The sequence below is a fragment of the Capricornis sumatraensis genome, chromosome 1, assembly GCF_032405125.1.
Source record: "Capricornis sumatraensis isolate serow.1 chromosome 1, serow.2, whole genome shotgun sequence".
NCBI classification, from domain to species: Eukaryota; Metazoa; Chordata; class Mammalia; order Artiodactyla; family Bovidae; genus Capricornis; species Capricornis sumatraensis.
This window is the reverse complement of record NC_091069.1, coordinates 3,913,700-3,932,256: the sequence shown is the minus strand read 5'-3', so window position 1 is coordinate 3,932,256 and position 18,557 is coordinate 3,913,700. Positions and strand designations below refer to the sequence as shown.

Below are 18,557 nucleotides of genomic sequence, written 5' to 3'. Positions count from 1 at the left end.
GGTGCCCCTCAGCAGGTGGGCCAGGTGAGAGCAGCCTTGGGCACTCCAGCTGCACGCTCACCCTTCCTGTTCCACAAGGATGTGTTGCAGAGGGGTTCCTGGGGACGACACCATGGTCTCAGCACTGCCTGGTGGGAAACCAGAGGGCAAGCAGGTCCCTGGGTGGGGCTGAACCTACGCTCCTGGGGGGCACACCCCACACGCTGCCCCAGCCAGAGGGGAGCCCGTCGCCCTGCCTCAGCCAGGAGACCAGAAGCAGCTCTTCCCAAGGGCAGGCCGGGCTGCCCCCCGCCCCTCACCTCTGCAAGCTTTCGCTCAGGCCTCGGTCCCGGCCGGTGGATCTCAGCTGGGACTCTCGTCCCACCTCTCCTGAGCCATGCTGCCAAGCTCAGACCTCAGGGGAGAGGGTCTGGGTTCTGGCCCCCCACCCAGAAGCCGCCTCAGTTCCTGTGCAGAGCTGAGAAAGGCGTGCCTGGGGCAGGCAAGCACCGTGCCTCTGCAGCTCAGCCCCACGGTTCCCAGAGCCTGCCTGCCGTGTGCCGGACCGCACGGCCTTGCCAGGTCCTCGACAAATGCTCAGTGGTTCTCAGCTTAGAAACCTGCATGCCTACGCCACCACCACCCCCGCCCCTGTCAAGAAGCGTTTTATTTATGGAGAAGAGCAAATACACATGAAAATGCCGCATCTTGTATAAGAAGCCCAGTCACCCTCCACCAGGTCTGTTGCATCCTCTCCTGATTTCAAAGCCCGCATTTCCAGCTTCTCTGCGCCGTGGCTTTGTTGTGGCACATGGCTTCTTTCGGTTGCAGCATGCAGGATCTTTAGTGGTGGCATGCGGTGCCTGGTTTCCTGACCCCAGGCTCCCAGCATTGGGAGCATGGAATCAGCCACTGGACCACCAGGGCAGTCCCTCTCAGTGTTTCTGTTCTATTTCGTGTTTGTGTTTTGCCGGAACTGTGTTCAGGAAATTGGTACGTAAGCGTATGTTTCTAACACATCAAGGTTTTTGTTTTAAAAACACAGTGATGGTGTCATCACACCTAACAACAGCAATTCCGCCTCAGATGTGCCTGTGCAGTTGGGAGGCCTCAGTGTTTGCTGGGCCCCTTCAGAGACATGAGTACTGATTGACCGGCAGGTTGGGGTGCGGTCCCCCTCATCCCCCGGCCTCATTTCTGGCCCTGGTGATGACCAGAAGGACCTGTTTAGCTTGGCGATGATTTGTTTCAATCAATCGCAGTCTTGCTTTTTGCTGCCCAGCTCGTCTCATCTCTGGCCTGAGAACAGCCCCAGGCTGGCTGCTGTGTCCTCTGACATACCATCTGGTCTTCCCAGCCTTCTTGCTTCTGGGCACTGTGATGGTCCAGGCTCCTCCACCTCACTTCCTGTCTTAGACCCAGGCCACCGTTTGCTTTCGGGTGCCCCCGCCTTCCTTGGTTTTTACTGCCACTGAACTTCAAGCACAGGAGGCTTCCCCTCTTCCATAATCAGAGTCACTTCCTTTAGAGCAGATTCTTAGAACTGGAGGGGCTGGGCAAAGGTGTGAGCCAACAAGCTCATCTTCTGTCACTGCCGGCATCCTTCAAACCTCTGCGGCCCAGCCCAGCCTGCACCGTTCCTCTTCCCGGCAACCTAACTCCTGGCTCCCACCTGCAGCCACCCACCCCTCCCACATTTCTCCAGCTTCTCTCCACTCTGCATCACAAAAGATCTGGGTGCTGGAAATGATAGGCGGACAGGCAGATGGACCAACTGTGTTTCTGCAGGTCTCTGGGTCCTGGCCACAGGGTGGTGGACCCGGGGTCTTTGCTTGGGTCGTCTGTGTGGCTGGAAAGCCCTGCCCTTCCTTTTCCTTAGGGAAAGCCTCCAGGCTGGACTGGAGTCTCGTCCCCGCCTCCCACTGTGCTGCCTGGTGACGGCCTGGCGCTGCTTCAGCCCTCACCCCCACCTCACACCGTACAGACACCCAGCGCACCCTGGGTACCAGCCGGGGGCCACACCAGTTGCCCGGTAGCCCGTGGCCAGCTCTGTCCCAGAAGTCATAGGCCCAGACCCTGTAAACAGCCTCTGCTGAACTGCAGTCAGGGTACGGGGTCACAGGGAGCCCATTTCCCCGAGGGCAAAAGCAAGTCCTTTGTCGGCACTGTGCACCCAGCCAAGCCCTAGTCCTTGAGCCCCTGCCCTCCCCACCGCCCTGCCATCTGCCTGGGCTCCCAGGTAGGCAGTCACCTGCACAGATGCCTCTTGGGGACCAGGTCACGCGGGAGCAGCGGACCCTGGGAAAGACAGACCATGCCCACACGTGTGTGCGTGTGACCTTGGCCCAGCCCGAGCCCTGCTGGAAACAGCAGCTGTCCCCTGGCCCCAGGTATGCCACCTGGAGTGCGGCCAGCCTGGAGGAAGGACCAATGCCAGGAGGAGGGGAAGGGTCCCTCTGCAGGTGGCTCTGGGCTGGCTCCAGCCCCATAAATACCTGCAGGCCCCGAGGGCAGGTGTCGCAGAGGCAGCCGCACACCATGGGGCGCTGGGAGCTAGTCGTCTTGGGCCTCGCCTGCTGCTTGTCAGTCGCGAGTGCGGCGAAGGTAAGCGAGAGCCCAGCTGAGGGGTTAGCCATGGGAGGGAGCCCCCTCTCACCTTCGCTAAGCCAGACCTGGAACCTGGGGACAGGGACCAGCAGGGGGAAGACAGACAGTCACTGGCAGAACCTGGCAGAACCCGACCACCATTGTTAACAGCATGGATGCCTCAGGCTGCCAAATACAGTGTATCTAATTCAACGGGAATTTCACATAAACCACGAGTCAATTTTGGTGTATGTTTCACCCAATGATTAGGACATACACTTAAAAATATATATATCATTGTTTATTTGAAATTCAAGTGTAACTGGTCAACCTTGCTGAGTCAACCACCTGACCCACAACCCCCCTCTGGCTCTGTTGTCTCTCTAGAGACATCAGTGTGGTCCCCCTTTCCCAGAAGGGGTGATGGGGCCCCAGAGCAGACGAGCGATTTGCCCAACATCACACAGCCACTGTAGCCGAGCAGGAATCTGGAATCCACGTTAGTCCAACCCTGGAGTCCAGTTTCTGGTGTAACCTCCATCTCCTGCTCCTCCAGCACCTGCTTGCTACAGCTTCTCTGCCCAGACACAAGTCAGGAGGCCCAGCCAACCCTCCTGGGGCAGCCAACCCTGGCCACCCTCACTGACCTCTTGCGGGTGTGAGCACCCAGGCAGGGAGACATTTCCAGGATGGAGCCAATAGCCACATGCAGATGGTGTGGGTGCTCTGGCAGGGCTCCGGTCGAGGGTCCAAGCGACCCCCAGGCTGGTCCTTCCACCCCTCAGCCTGCTCTTCGGACCCCTGCTGCCCAGAGCTTCAGGCCTGGTCCTGGGCGCCTTTTGCCACTCTTCTCCTTCTGGGGGTTCTTTCCTGGGGGCTGACGGGGCCCGGGTTTCCTCTGTGCTGTTCCAGCAGCCAGCGACACCCCTCCCCACACTGCCACCATGGCCAGGGTCCCCACGCCCTGTCCACCGTGAGGGGCCTTCAGGCTGGTCTCAGTCACACAAAGTTGTCAACCCCGAGCCCCCCCAGTGCCCTCTCCCAGCAGCCAGGGAGGCTGTTCAGGAAGAAACTCCTGGAGCGTGGAGGGATGGGAGAGACAGGAGCCCAGCTCCCAGGGCATCTGGCAGGGCTGGCTCCCGGCTTCTTCCTCTGAAGTTCCAGCCCGGCCTGGAATTTTGATCCCCCTGCCCCAGCGAGGCAGGGGGCCCCTCCCAGCCCAGACTTAGATCAGAGCGCGGCTGGGATCTGGGCAGGCCTGGGATGTGGGGCTGGCCCACTCTCACCCCCCTGGAACCTAGCTCAGGACAGATCCAGAAAGCCCAGACCTGCTTTCCCCCCAGATCAGCGGGGCAAAGCTCTGGGAGAGAAGGGCCCAGCTGGCGCCAGCTCAGTGGGAGTTCTAGCAATCTTGGGTGAGCAGGGGTCTGTCCTGGCTTGGAGCACAGGGGTTGTGAGGATTTGAGGGGACTCAGTCAAGGGGGAGATGGGGGGAGGAGGAAGAAGGGCCTGCTGATCAGGGAGCTCACTGCTGGGCGTGAACCATTCGGCGTCCCTCAGGCGCCAACCACTGCCAGCAGCTGGGCAAGCCAACAGGTCACGAAGGGGATAGTGTTGTCACCCACACAGGCAGGTAAACTGAGGCTCAAGGTCACGGGCAGCCATGATGAGAAGCCAAACCTCCACCCCACCTGTCCCAGCCTTCTTGGAATGCTTCCCTGAGTGCGGACACATGGCTTGAACCAGCCCCCTCTGAGATTCAGGGAGCAGGACACCCTGGGGGTACGGGTGGGGTGGGATGGGGATTGAACGGGCTCCTCCAGCGATATGAGCAGGTGGCAGGGGTCTCGGTCCCAGATGCAGGTGGGCCCTTCCTTGGAGCTGTCTCGGGGGAACCTCTGGGAACCTGGAGCCTGCAGGGGGGCTCTCCTCCTCCGGGGGCCCACCAGCCAGAGCCCCCCTGAACTCTTCCCTCCCTGCTCAGCTGGGCTCCGTGTATACCGAAGGTGGCTTCGTGGAGGGCGTCAACAAGAAGCTGAGCCTCTTTGGAGACTCTGTCGACATCTTCAAGGGCATCCCCTTCGCCGCCGCCCCCAAGGCCCTGGAGAAGCCCGAGCGACACCCCGGCTGGCAAGGTCGGAGCAGGTGAGGGTGGGCCAGGTCCCGAGGCTGGGGGGCCCACACTCACGCCAGCTCTTCCGGCCGCCCACAGGGATCCTGAAGGCCAAGAACTTCAAGAAACGGTGCCTGCAGGCCACGCTCACCCAGGACAGCACCTACGGAAATGAGGACTGTCTCTACCTCAACATCTGGGTCCCCCAGGGCGGGAAGGAAGGTCTGTCCCCCCCGCGCCCTCCAGCTCCCCAGACAGCCAGAGGCCTGGCTCCGGCCCCTGGGTTGTGTCTGGGGGCTCCAGAGCTGAACTTCCTGACATCAGCACAGATCGGAAGGGGTGGGGAGGATGGGCAGGACATGGGAGGGGTGTGGGCGTGTCGGAGGGGTGTATCTGGCATCACGGAGCCTGCTCCCCTCCCCCTCAGTCTCCCACGACCTGCCCGTCATGATCTGGATCTACGGAGGTGCCTTCCTCATGGGGTCCAGCCAGGGGGCCAACTTTCTCAGCAACTACCTTTACGACGGGGAGGAGATCGCCACGCGGGGCAACGTCATCGTGGTCACTTTCAACTACCGCGTTGGGCCCCTGGGCTTTCTCAGCACTGGGGACTCCAACCTGCCAGGTCTGCCGGGGGCACCAGGCGGGGGGAGCCAGTGTGCCGGGCCCCTGAGCGTCCCTCATCCCCAGATAGCTCCCTACAGCCCCCCAGAAAGGGCCCAGCCTCCCATCTGCTAAATGAGGGGGGCTGGAGCTGCACCGTGAGACACAGGAGCCGCTTGGCAGCTGAAGCGAAAGAGAAGAGGCTGCCGGCCAGCTGGCCAGACCCCAAGAGACGTGGGGGTGGGAGCCACTGAGAGACACAGGAGCTGGCACACCCAGGCGGCACCTCGGGGCGGGGCAGGGAAGGACACAGAAGTCCCTGGACAGACAGGAGGGACTCTGGCCAGGAGAGAGCTGAGCCCAGGGCCTCTAGCTCCCCTTCCCCCAGCCTGAGATGCCCCTCCCCCAGCACCCACCCACCCAGCCTCCCGGGGACACACCACGCACCACCCTGGGGCTGGACAGGGTCTCCACGCCGTCAGGGACAATCTCATCCCACTCACATGGACTGTGTGCCTAATGTGGGGCAAGCCCCCTGAGGAAGCCCCCTCACCCCGCCCACAGGTAACTATGGCCTTTGGGATCAGCACATGGCCATTGCCTGGGTGAAGAGGAATATTGAGGCCTTCGGAGGAGACCCCAACAACATCACCCTCTTTGGGGAGTCGGCCGGAGGTGCCAGCGTCTCTCTGCAGGTCTGGGGGCCCCTAAAGGGGTTGGTCAGAGGAGTGGGAGGCAGTCAATGGTGATGGGGAGAAGCAAGGCTGACAGGCGCCGCCGTGGGGGTGTCCCTGGCTGAGCCCTGCAGACAGGCGGGCGCAGGGGGTGACTGGACCTCTCTGTATTGCAGACCCTCTCTCCCTACAACAAGGGCCTCATCAAGCGAGCCATCAGCCAGAGTGGCGTGGGTCTGTGCCCATGGGCCATCCAGGAGAATCCCCTTTTCTGGGCTAAAAGGGTAAGGGGGGGCTCTGGGGGGCGGGGCCTCCCTCCTTTTCACTCTCTTCTGGACCCTGTGTCTGACACCCTGAGCACTGCCTCTCTGTCCCCAACCCCCAGATTGCAGAGAAGGTGGGCTGCCCCGTGGACGACACCACCAAGATGGCTGGGTGTCTGAAGATCACCGACCCCCATGCCCTGACGCTGGCCTATAAGCTGCCCCTGGGAAGCACGGAATGTGAGTAGGGGCTGCTGGGGGCTGGGGACCCAGGGGTTCCCCACTGGGCGCTGGATCTCATCCTGGCTCTGTCGCCAGCTCGCTGGCATCCCCAGGCAGTTCGTTGCCACCCCTGCCCTGGCAGCCCTCTGTGGCCACAGCTGGAAGTGGGGGAGGCGTCTTTCCTCTTGTCTTCGGTGGGTCATGACCCCTTGGAGAACAGTTTGGCCCCATCCCCAACCACGCACACATAGGCGATCATTCGTACATGATTTTCAGCAGATTTATGGACCCCAGGTCAAGAAAGCCTCTGCACATAGATAAGCATTCATTCTTTCCTCCGCTCATGAGTTCAGCAAACATCTCCTGAACACCTGCTGCAGCGTTCCCCTTCTAGCTCTGCTGCTCTGTATCCCAGGAAGGCCAGGGGGCCCAGTGGCAGAATCCTGCAGGTGTCAATTTCATCAACACAGGAAGCTGTCATTCTCTCTCCCTCCTTCTAAGGCAAAGTGCAATGCAAACGCCATCGTTTGCATCTGGACCTAATGTGAAGTAAATCATAAGTGCTACGTAAACATCGTGGCTCAAGACGCAGACCAACTTCATATCTGAGCGTTCCGCATCTGGGGAGTCGAGCAACTGCAGCTCGGAAACATTAAAAAAAAAATTCCAGGAAGTTCCAAAAAGCAAAATTTGAATTGGCTTCCCGCCCTCCCCGCAACCCCCTGCCCACCCCCCACCCCACTGCAGGGCTTCCCTGATAGCTCGGTAAAGAATCCGCCTGCAATGCAGGAGATCCTGCTTCGATTCCTGGGTCAGGAAGACCTGATGGAGAAGGGATTGACTACCCACTCCAGTATTCTTGGGCTTCCCTGGTGGCTCAGCTGGTAAAGAATCTGCCCGTGATGTGGGAGCCCTGGGTTCGACCCCTGGGTTGGGCAGATCCGCTGGAGAAGGGAACGGCTACCCACTCCAGTATTCTGGCCTGGAGAATTCCATGGACTGTATAGTCCATGGGGTTGCAAAGAGTCAGACACGCAGAGTCGTACACAACTGAGAGACTTTCACTTTCACTACCCTAGCTGCTAAGCTGCTAAGTCACTTCAGTCTTGTCCAACTCTGTGCGACCCCATAGATGGCAGCCCACCAGGCTCCCCCATCCCTGGGATTCTCCGGGCAAGAACTCTGGAGTGGGTTGCCATTTCCTTCTCCAATGCAGGAAAATGAAAAGTGAAAGTGAAGTCACTTAGTCATGCCTGACCCTCAGTGACCCCATGGAGTGCAGCCTTCCAGGCTCCTCCGTCCATGGGATTTCCCAGGCAAGAGTACTGGGGTGGGGTGCCATACCCTTCTCCATCACTATCCTAGAATGCCCTGTAACTATTTACATAATGTTTGCATAGCATTTACAATTATTTACATCATTTATTTTTCACTACGTATTAAAAGTCATCTAGAAATGATTTAAAGTATATGGGAGGATGGGGGTTTCCCAGGTAGCTCACTGGTAAAGAATCTGTGTGCCAATGCGGGAGACAGGGGTTCAATCCCTGGGTTGGGAAGATCCCCTAGAGAAGGAAATAGCAAGCCACTCCAGTATTCCTGCCTGGAGAATCCCATGGACAGAGGAGCCACACACGCATATGTATGTGGGGAGATGTCGGTAGATTGTATGCAAATAGTGCACCATTTTATATAAGAGATTTGAGCACTTGGATGTTGGTGTCCTGGTAGCAACAGCCACGGATTTGCAGAAATGTGACTGTGTTTTGTTTTGAGCTGAATTGGAGGCGAAATGGGACACGCCTAATGGGGGCAGGGCATACGGTCCTTTGGGGCCAGTTCAGGGGTCTCACACCATTTCTGGCTGACACACTGGAATCCGCCACAGAGGTGGGTTCCAGTGCCCCCCAACAGAGAGGGGGCACCTCTTTCTCCAACGGTCCCCTCCAGGATTTCTAGACTTTCCTCCTTCTTGATTTAAGAGAGCAAGAGAACAGGGACCAAAAAACAAAAAGAGAGAGAGAGAACAGGGAGAGGGCATCAGGTTGCAGAGAGAGAGCAGGTCTGGCGCCTGGACCAGTTCTTCTCGTCCTGGGTGATTTTGCACCCAGGGAATGCGTGGCAGAGCCTGCAGGCGGTTCTAGTGGTGGCAGTCGGGGACGGGGCACCACTGGAGTCTAGTGGGTCGAGGTCAGGGAGGCTGCTAACACTATACACTGCGCAGGATGGCGCCCCCACGACATAGAATGAAGGGGTCAGAAGGTCAATAATGCTGAAGCCGAGGAACCTTGCTCTCCATCAAAGGAGGTGCAGCTCCTTGGTGGCCTCAGGATGGAGTCAGCTCCTGCCCCGGAGGTCTGGGGGAGGCGCAGGTGGGTACCAGAAGGTTTGAGAACATGCTGCTGTTCGCCCCCAGACCCCAAGCTGCACTATCTGTCCTTTGTCCCCGTCATCGATGGAGACTTCATCCCTGATGACCCCGTCAACCTGTACGCCAACGCTGCGGACATCGACTACATAGCTGGCACCAACGACATGGACGGCCACCTCTTCGTCGGGCTGGATGTGCCAGCCATCAACAGCAACAAACGGGACGTCACGGAGTAAGCTGGGGAAGTGGAGGGGGTGCGGAGGGGGTGGCCTCAGCCGAATGAGGAAGTCGGCACCATGACGGCGGTGAGGGGCCGTCCGTGACCGTCTGTTGCATCGGTGTTACTGGTGCTCAGTTGCTCGGCCACGTCTGACTCTTTGCAACCCCATGGACTGCTGCACGCCAGGCTTCCCTGTCCTTCACCATCTCCCAGAGCTTGCTCAAATGCATGTCCATCGCGTCAGTGATGCCATCCAATCATCTCATCCTCTGTCGCTGCCTTCTTCTCCTGCTCTCGATCTTTCCCAGCATCAGGGTCTTTTCCAGTGAGTCGGCTCTTTACCTCAGGTGGCCAAAGTACTGGCGCTTCAGCTTCAGCATCAGTCCTTCCAGTGAATATTCAGGGTTGATTTCCTGACTGGTTTGATCTTGCAGTCACAGGGCGGCAGATACCCTCCTGTGGGCAGGGGGTGGAGGGTCCAGTGCCCGTTTGGTGTCTGCAGGGAAGACTTCTATAAGCTGGTCAGCGGGCTCACTGTCACCAAGGGGCTCAGAGGTGCCAATGCCACGTACGAGGTGTACACTGAGCCCTGGGCCCAGGACTCGTCCCAGGAGACCAGGAAGAAGACCATGGTGGACCTGGAAACTGATATCCTCTTCCTGATCCCCACGAAGATCGCCGTGGCCCAGCACAGGAGCCATGCCAAGTGAGGAGGGCGGGCGGGGGTGGCCCACCAGGGATCCCAAACACCTTCCCAGCGAGGCCTCGAGGCAGGCAGCTCCCAGGAGTCCAGGAGGCCCGGGAAAGCCAGGCTCAGTTCCCACCTGTGCCTGCGCTGTCTGCCAGGCCTGACGGGCCTTGAGAGGGCCCGTCCTCCCAGCCTCAGCTCGGGGGCTTTACTGAACCCTCCTGTGACTCCCGGCCCAGGCCAGGCCTGCACGCTCTCCCACACCCCTCGGCCCTCCCTGTCAGAAAGTCCTTGAGTTGGCCTTCTATCCGCAAGCTGTCTGGAAGGCGGCACCACTGGGTGATATTCTCTGCAGTGGGTTTCAAATTTGACAACTTTCAGAACAAGCCTGCGGCCAATTTTAAACCTTCCATGTGATAATAGCCAACGAAAATGAAAAATAAGCGAGGGATGCTTAAAACGTAGGAAGATAAAATTCCACCTAGAACCCAGGTGGCAGAGTGGTAAAGAATCTCCCTGTCAATACAGGAGACACAGGTTCGATCCCTGGGTCGGGAAGATCCCCAGGAGGAGAGAATGGCAACCCTCTCCAGCATTCTTGCCTGCAGAATCCCCATGGACAGAGGAGTCCGTGGGGTCACAGAGTCAGACATGACTGAGCACACACGCAGAAATCTAGGATGAAAATTTGGCAATAAATTTGGTTGGAGCTTCCTGTCAGTCGAGGCCAAAAGGAAATAACTGAGGATGCATACTACCTTGCCCCATCAAATCAAGAATACAGATTCATGTGCAGAGAAAAACAATTTCTCTTGATACTGAATTATGAAGGAAGATGCCTCTATACCATTGGTGAAGGCCAAGTGTAAATGCACTTGAAATTGTAGAATCCATGAAGTCAAAAATTTGGCCACAGTTTTCCTTCTCCTGGGTGAAAAGATCCAGATCCTTCCTGAGTCTTTTTTTTTTTTTTAATATATTTATTTTGAACTTGCTGCATAGTTTGTGGGATTCAGTTCCCCAACCAGGTATTGAACCTGTGCCCTTTGTAGTGAAAGCACGATTCCCAATCACTGGGCTGCCAGGGAATTCCCCTTCCTGAGTCTTGTGGGAATTGCCCAGACCCTTCCCTACGCCTCCATGGCCTTCCCCTGGGGCCCATCTCTGGGGTGGGCAGCCCCAGGTGGGCACCCTGCCAACCTGGGCGGTCTTCCCTCCCTCCTCAGGAGCGCCAACACCTACACCTACCTGTTCTCCCAACCCTCTCGGATGCCCCTTTACCCCAAGTGGATGGGGGCTGACCATGCCGATGACCTCCAGTATGTCTTCGGGAAGCCCTTCGCCACCCCCCTGGGCTACCGGGCCCAAGACAGGACTGTCTCCAAGGCCATGATTGCCTACTGGACCAACTTTGCCAGAACTGGGTAAGACAGGGGTGGGGACGGCCTCTGTCCACATCACCCTGCAGGCTGGGGGTTCAGTCCCTGTTCCCCTAAACACTTGCCCTCCCTGAGCCTGGGTACTCCGTCCGTGTGAGGCCAAGGGCTCCCGGCTGGGCCCTAGGATGTTCATGTGCCCAACCAGTGCCTGGGAGACGTGGAAGTGCCTACGGGGCAGAGGGTGGAAGACTGCTCAGGTGAGCAGGGGGTGGGGGTCTCCCGCCTCCTGTGAGCGCCCTGGCCCCACCTAGCCACCCAGCCTTTTTTCTCACTCTGCAGGGACCCTAACACGGGCCACTCGACAGTGCCCACAAACTGGGATCCCTACACCCTGGAAGACGGTAACTACCTCGAAATCAACAAGCAGATGGATAGCAACTCTATGAAGCTGCACCTGAGGACCAACTACCTGCAGTTCTGGACCCAGACCTACCAGGCACTGCCCACGGTGACCGGCGAGGGGGCCAGCTTGGTGCCCCCCGCGGACAACTCTGAGGCCAGCCCCGTGCCCCCGGTGGACAACTCTGAGGACACCACCGAACCCTCTGCGGGTGACTCTGAGGTGGCTCAGATGCCTGTCGTCATTGGCTTCTAATGTCCTTGGCCTCCAGGGGCCACAGGAGACCCCAGGACCCACCTTCCCTCCCAAGTGCCTCCTGAATAAAGCCTCAACCATCTCTCTCTGGGGTCTCTTTTTGCTCCCAAGACCCAGCTGGAGGAAAAAGGGGTCTTCTGTTATCACGAGCCCCAGGCGCCCGGCCCAAGGTGTTTCCCTCCATCCGTCAGCCCTCAAGCCCAGGAAGCCAACAGGACCATCCTCTTTAAAGAGGAGGAAACAGGTCCATAGAAGTGAAGCATCAGGCTAGGACTGGGACTCAGGTGTGGATCCCCCCATGAAAGGCCGTCGTCTCCCAGGTGCTGGGCTCTGCTACCGAGGGTGGGCGGGGCCGCAGCCAAGAGAAAAACTGGGTTCTGCAGGGGGCGGCCGCCTCTGGACCCCGGGAGCCCAGCCACGCCCAGGTCCTCTGGGGCGTGGGGAGAGACCACTGTTCTAACTACAGTCTGGGGGAGAGAATCGGATTCTGCCTCCAGGCGGCTCCACGTCCACAAGGACAGAGCATCGCACTGCAAGGACAGGAGCAAAGGGTGCAAGAGGAACGCAAGTGGGGCTGTGCCCCGTGAGGGCGTGAGAGGCAGAGGGCAGGGTCAGGGCCGTCCCCGCCGCTGGGAATCCGGCCTGGGTATGTGCCCGAGGACATCAGAGCAAGAGTCACACCCAGAGACTCCAAAGCCAGTGCTCGCAACAAGGCCGGGGGCTCCCTCTCTCCCCTCCCCTCGACCATTCTGTGGTCACTGTGGGGTGGGGGTGAGGGGCCAGCGGGTCTAGGGTCCTGGGCGGGTGCGTGGGGCAGCAAGACCAGCTGCCAGCCCCAGGCTCCTTCCCTGGTGAGTTCTGCCCCCAAGGCCACAGGTGCGACACCTTGTATCGAGGCCACAGAAGCGGAGCCCAGGACCAAGATCAGCTCTGAAGCTGACTGAGCTAACAAGCTTCTTCCTGGCTCCCCCTTAGGCAAAGATGCCCTCTCCGGTGAGAGCCCTTTAGTGCCGGAACCAATCACCTAATGCCAACCTTCCGGCAGGAATTTTGTCTTGAGGCTCTAAGAACTGGCTATTAACTCAGGAAAGTTGTCAACTCTTCCCTGATCTGTCAGGAGGTCACTGCACTCACTGTGCCCACTTGATCTCTGCTCCTCGTTCTTAATAAATCCACTCCCTGTGGAAATGCTCTGTGTTGGGAAATTCTTTTCCAACCTGCGCTCAGGCCGCCTCAACACTCGCCAGCCACAGACGGCGGGCTGAGCCTGGGCTGTGAGTCCTGTGGCCCCAGGCAGCAGAGCTGAACAAGGGGCAAACCCAGCCCCCCGAGGAGCAGGGGGCACACCAGCCTGGCCTGTGACCACCTTGTCTGCACTGGGCTCCCTGGTCAGTCCAGGGCTCTCAGGTATGAAAGACTGAGATGCCCCCAGCGTGGGCTCTCCTGGGGCCCGTCCCTACTCTCGGCCGATGGAGCCAAGGATGCCATCTTCCTGCCCTCTGCCACAAACGAAGTGTTTGTACCTGCGGGGTCTGTTCTCAGGAGCCTCGTCGGGCTCCTGCGACGTGGCACTTCCCTCCCTCGCTAGGGGACAGCTCAGCTGTGCCTGTTGTGCAGGAACTCACGTCCCCGGAGGGCTGGGCCACGGCAGGGTGTGTGCTCAGCCCCTGCGCTGCGCAGACATGGCCAGGCAGAAGCGAGCCTGGCCGTGTGTCTGGGTGACACGCCTGCAGCCGTGGGGACACCTTGTAATTCATCGGGCTCTTGCTTTCCAGGCCTTTTCCAGGCCGTGAAGCAGAAAATACCTACCGAGGTGCAGGCTAGAGGCCAGTCCCGTGTCCTGGAGCCTCCCTGCTGGGCCAAGAGACGACCCTTTAGCTCCTATCAGGGTGAAGCCTGGAGGGGACACGCAGGGGAGCTCTGGTCAGAGCCTGTTCACCACCCTGATGGGACGTGGTGCTTCGATATCTCATGGGCAAGGCTGTTCCTGAGCGTGCCTGTGTGTTGGCAGTCTTGGGGGCATCCCCTGCCCCCTATGCCTCATCTTTCAGTCTTCCCCACAGAAAAGGGTCAAGCCTCCCATCTCTCCGTGACATAACCACAACATAGACTTGGACAAAGAATGCAGCCATCCTAGGGGCTGCAGCTCAAAGGGCTTCAGTCCAACTGCCCCTCAGGATAAAGTTGGTATCAACACGATTGCATTTGTAAACTGGTGATTGTGCGAGATGGTGGACCTCTGAACTACACGATCTCTGACTCTATCTCAGCCAGAGAAGGGCAGTGCAGTGGTCCTTCACTGGCAGGAATGAGCCCCATTGTCCTTGAGAAACGGCGCTCACCCAGGATTTGTCAGATGACAGCCTTGATGAGTGGCCTGCACGTGCCTGACATGGAGAGGCACGTGGCCTCCTAGCGAGATCCTAGGTGAAAACAATTGTCTGAAGAGTCGCAGAGGACATAGGCACACCTATGGTTAATTCATGGTGATGTATGGCAGAAATCAAAGCAATATTGTAAAGCAACTATCCTTCAATTAAAAATAAAAAAAATTTTCAAAGTTGCAGAAACCCTAGAGTTGCTGGAAATCCCAGCTCACAAGGAGCCAAAATGCTTAAGGAATAAGGTCCAGCTGTGGCTCTAAGAGCTGCATCATAAATACTTGCCCCAGATGTGAAGTGAGCAGGAAAAGGAATTCCGAAGTGAGAGACAGGGATTCCAGGAGGTCAAGGGTCAATCATGGGGCCCCAGAATTGGGCGAGTGCAGATCTCCCCCTGTCCATATTCCCTAGCTGATAATCGCCCCCCTGGCCTGCTTCCTCTCTCTTTTTGATGTTTACAATTTCTCCCCACTTAGTGCTGATGGAATTCCAGACTTAGACCTTGAAATCTACGTGGTTTCCATTGTTCTGGTTCAGTCACTAAGTCTTGTCTGACTCTTTGCAACCCCATGGACTGCAGCACACCAGGCTTCCCTGTCCTTCACCATCTCCCAGAGCTTCCCCAAACTCATGTCCATTGAGTCAGTGATGCCATCCAACCGTCTACACCTATCTACAAGTGGTACTGGTGGTCAAAAGAAACTCCAAAGAGATAAGCATAAAATGTTCTGTCTTCCTCAAAAGCTGTAGAAGAGCAGCTTTTGAGGAAGTTTCCTATTTTTTAACTGGGATACATATAACATAAAATGGTCTCCTGGTGGTCTCAGTTCAGTTCAGTTCAGTCTCTTAGTCCGACTCTTTGCGACCCCATGAATCGCAGCACGCCAGGCCTCCCTGTCCATCACCAACTCCCAGAGTTCACTCAGACTCACGTGCATCAAGTCCGTGATGCCATCCAGCCATCTCATCCTCTGTCTGCCCCTTCTCCTCCTGCCCCCAATCCCTCCCAGCATCAGGGTCTTTTCCAATGAGTCAACTCTTCGCATGAGGTGGCCAAAGTACTGGAGTTTTAGCTTTAGCATCATTCCTTTCAAAGAACACCCAGGACAGATCTCCTTTAGAATTGACTGGTTGGGTCTCCTTGCAGTCCAAGGGACTCTCAAGAGTCTTCTCCAACACCACAGTTCAAAAGCATCAATTCTTCGGCACTCAGCTTTCTTCACAGTCCAACTCTCACATCCATACATGACCACTGGAAAAACCTTAGCCTTGACTAGACGGACCTTTGCTGGCAAAGTAATGTCTCTTCTTTTCAATATGCTGTCTAGGTTGGTCATAACTTTCCTTCCAAGGAGTAAGCGTCTTTTAATTTCAAGGCTGCAATCACCAACTGCAGTGATTTTGGAACCTCAAAAAATGAAGTCTGACACTGTTTCCACTGTTTCCCCATCTATTTCCCATGAAGTGATGGGACCAGATGCCATGATCTTCGTTTTCTGAAAGTTGAGCTTTAAGCCAACTTTTTGACTCTCTTCTTTCACTTACATCAAGAGGCTTAGTTCGTCTTCACTTTCTGCCATAAGGGTGGTGTCATCTGCATATCTGAGGTTCTTGATATTTCTCCCAGCAATCTTGATTCCAGCTTGTGTTTCTTCCAGTCCAGCGTTTCTCATGATATACTTTGCATATAAGTTAAATAAGCAGGGTGACAAGATAAAGCCTTGATACACTCCTTTTCCTATTTGGAACCAGTCTATTGTTCCATGTCCGGTTCTGTCGCTTCCTGATCTGCATATAGGTTTCTCAAGAGGCAGGTCAGGTGGTCTGGTATTCCCATTTCTTGAAGAATTTTCCACAGTTTATTGTGATCCACATAGCCAAAGGCTTTGGCATAGTCAATAAAGCAGAAATAGATGTTTTTCTGGAACTCTCTTGTTTTTTCCATGATCCAGCGAATGTTGGCAATTTGATCTCTGGTTCCTCTGCCTTTTCTAAAACCAGCTTGAACATCAGGAAGTTCACAGTTCATGTATTGCTGAAGCCTGGCTTGGAGAATTTTGAGCATTACTTTACTAGCATGTGAGATGAATGCAATTGTGCGGTAGTTTGAGCATTCTTTGGCATTGCCTTTCTTTGGGATTGGAATGAAAACTGACCTTTTCCAGTCCTGTGGCCACTGCTGAGTTTTCCAAATTTGCTGACATATTGAGTGCAGCACTTTCACAGCATCATCTTTCAGGATTTGAAATAGCTCAACTGGAATGCCATCACCTCCACTAGCTTTGTTCATAGTGATGCTTTCTAAGGCCCACTTGACTTCACATTCCAGGATGTCTGGCTCTAGATGAGTGATCACACCATCATGATTATCTGGGTCGTGAAGATCTTTTTGTACAATTCTTCTGTGTATTCTTGCCACCTCTTCTTAATATCTTCTGCTTCTGTTAGGTCCATACCATTTCTGTCCTTTATTGAGCCCATCTTTGCATGAAATGTTCCCTTGGTATCTCTAATTTTCTTGAGGAGATCTCTAGTCTTTCCCATTCTGTTCTTTTCCTCTATTTCTTTGCATTGATCGCTGAGGAAGTGTTTCTTATCTCTTCTTGCTATTCTTTGGAACTCTGCATTCAGATGCTTATATCTTTCCTTTTCTTTGCTTTTCGCCTCTCTTCTTTTCACAGCTATTTGTAAGGCCTCCCCAGACAGCCATTTTGCTTTTTTGCATTTCTTTTCCATGGGGATGGTCTTGATCCCTGTCCCCTGTACAATGTCACGAACATCAGTCCATAGTCCATCAGGCACTCTATCTATCAGATCTAGGCCCTTAAATCTATTTCTCACTGCCACTGTACAATCATAAGGGATTTGACTTATGTCATACCTGAATGGTCTAGTGGTTTCCCCTACTTTCTTCAATTTAAGTCTGAATTTGACAATAAGGAGTTCATGGTCTGAGCCACAGTTAGCTCCTGGTCTTGCTTCTGCTGACTGTATAGAGCTTCTCCATCTTTGGCTGCAAAGAATATAATCAGTATTATTTCAGTGTTGACCATCTGGTGATGTCTATGTGTAGAGTCTTCTCTTGTGTTGTTGGAAGAGAGTGTTTGCTATGACCAGTGCATTTTCTTGGCAAAACTCTATTAGTCTTTGCCCTGCTTCATTCCACATTCCAAGGCCAAATTTGCCTGTTACTTCTGGTGTTTCTTGACTTCCTACTTTTGCATTCCAGTCCCCTATCATGAAAAAGACATCTTTTTTGGGTGTTAGTTCTAAAAGGTCTTGTAGGTCTTCATAGAACCGTTCAACTTCAGCTTCTTCAGCATTACTGGTTGGGGCATAGACTTGGATTACCGTGATATTGAATGGTTTGCCTTGGAGACGAACAGAGATCATTGTGTCGTTTTTGAGATTGCATCCAAGTACTGCATTTCGGCCTCTTTTGTTGACCATGATGGCTACTCCATTTCTTCTGAGGGATTCCTGCCCACAGTAGTAGATGTAATGGTCATCTGAGTTAAATTCACCCATTCCAGTCCATTTTAGTTCACTGATTCCTAGAATGTCGATGTTCTCCCTTGCCATCTCTTGTTTGACCACTTCCAATTTGCCTTGATTCATGGACCTGACATTCCAGGATCCTATGCAATATTGCTCTTTACAGCATCGGACCTTGCTTCTATCACCAGTCACATCCACAGCTGGGTATTGTTTTTGCTTTAGCTCCATCTCTTCATTCTTTCTGGAGTTATTTCTCCACTGATCTCCAGTAGCATATTGGGCACCTACTGACGTGAGGAGTTCCTCTTTCAGAATCCCATCATTTTGCCTTTTCATACTGTTCATGGGGTTCTCAAGGCAAGAATACTGAAGTGGCTTGCCATTCCCTTTATGACCCACCCATCTTGGGTTGCCCCGCAGGCATGGCTTAGTTTCATTGAGTTAGACAAGGCTGTGATTAGATTGACTAGTTTTCTGTGAGTATGGTTTCAGTGTGTCTGCCCTCTGATGCCCTCTTGCAACACCTACCATCTTACTTGGGTTTCTCTTACCTTGGACGTGGGGTATCTCTTCACAGCTGCTCCAGGCTGCTCCAGCAAAGCACACCCGCTGCTCCTTACCTTGGACGAGGGGTATCTCCTCACCACCGCCCCTTCTGACCTTGAACGTGGGATAGCTCCTCTAGGCCCTCCTGCGCCCATGCAGCCACCGCTCCTTGGACGTGGGGTAGCTCCTCCTGGCCACCAACCCTGGCCTCGGGCAGGGGGTAGCTCCTCCCAGCCGCCGGCCCTGACCTCGGGTGGGGGGTAGCTCCTCTTGGCTGCTCCTGTGCTGTTGCAGCCTGGCACTCTTGGCTGCCACCCCTGACCTCAGACGCAGGGTAGCTCCTCCCGGCCGCTGCAGCCAAGTGGAGCTACCCCACACC

At 55.7% G+C, this 18,557-nt stretch overlaps 1 protein-coding gene across 1 annotated transcript; it reads left to right on the top strand.

The window, feature by feature from the left end:
* Positions 1–2,517: 2,517 nt before the first annotated feature.
* CEL (carboxyl ester lipase) lies at positions 2,518–11,753 on the top strand. The gene is made up of 11 exons (XM_068984745.1): positions 2,518–2,583; positions 4,550–4,700; positions 4,778–4,900; positions 5,106–5,303; positions 5,846–5,976; positions 6,132–6,239; positions 6,341–6,458; positions 8,857–9,043; positions 9,534–9,737; positions 10,946–11,143; positions 11,438–11,753. Exons 1-11 carry the CDS (start codon positions 2,518–2,520, stop codon positions 11,751–11,753), a joined length of 1,800 nt encoding a protein of 599 aa, XP_068840846.1.
* Positions 11,754–18,557: the final 6,804 nt, after the last annotated feature.

Bases quoted from the DNA above. Each gene is read 5' to 3' on its own strand.
- CEL (XM_068984745.1), top strand. From the start codon at position 2,518: ATGGGGCGCTGGGAGCTAGTCGTCTTGGGCCTCGCCTGCTGCTTGTCA. The intron at 4,901-5,105 runs GTCTGTCCCCCC...CCTCCCCCTCAG, and splicing joins CCCCCAGGGCGGGAAGGAAG to TCTCCCACGACCTGCCCGTC. The intron at 6,459-8,856 runs GTGAGTAGGGGC...GTTCGCCCCCAG, and splicing joins GCCCCTGGGAAGCACGGAAT to ACCCCAAGCTGCACTATCTG.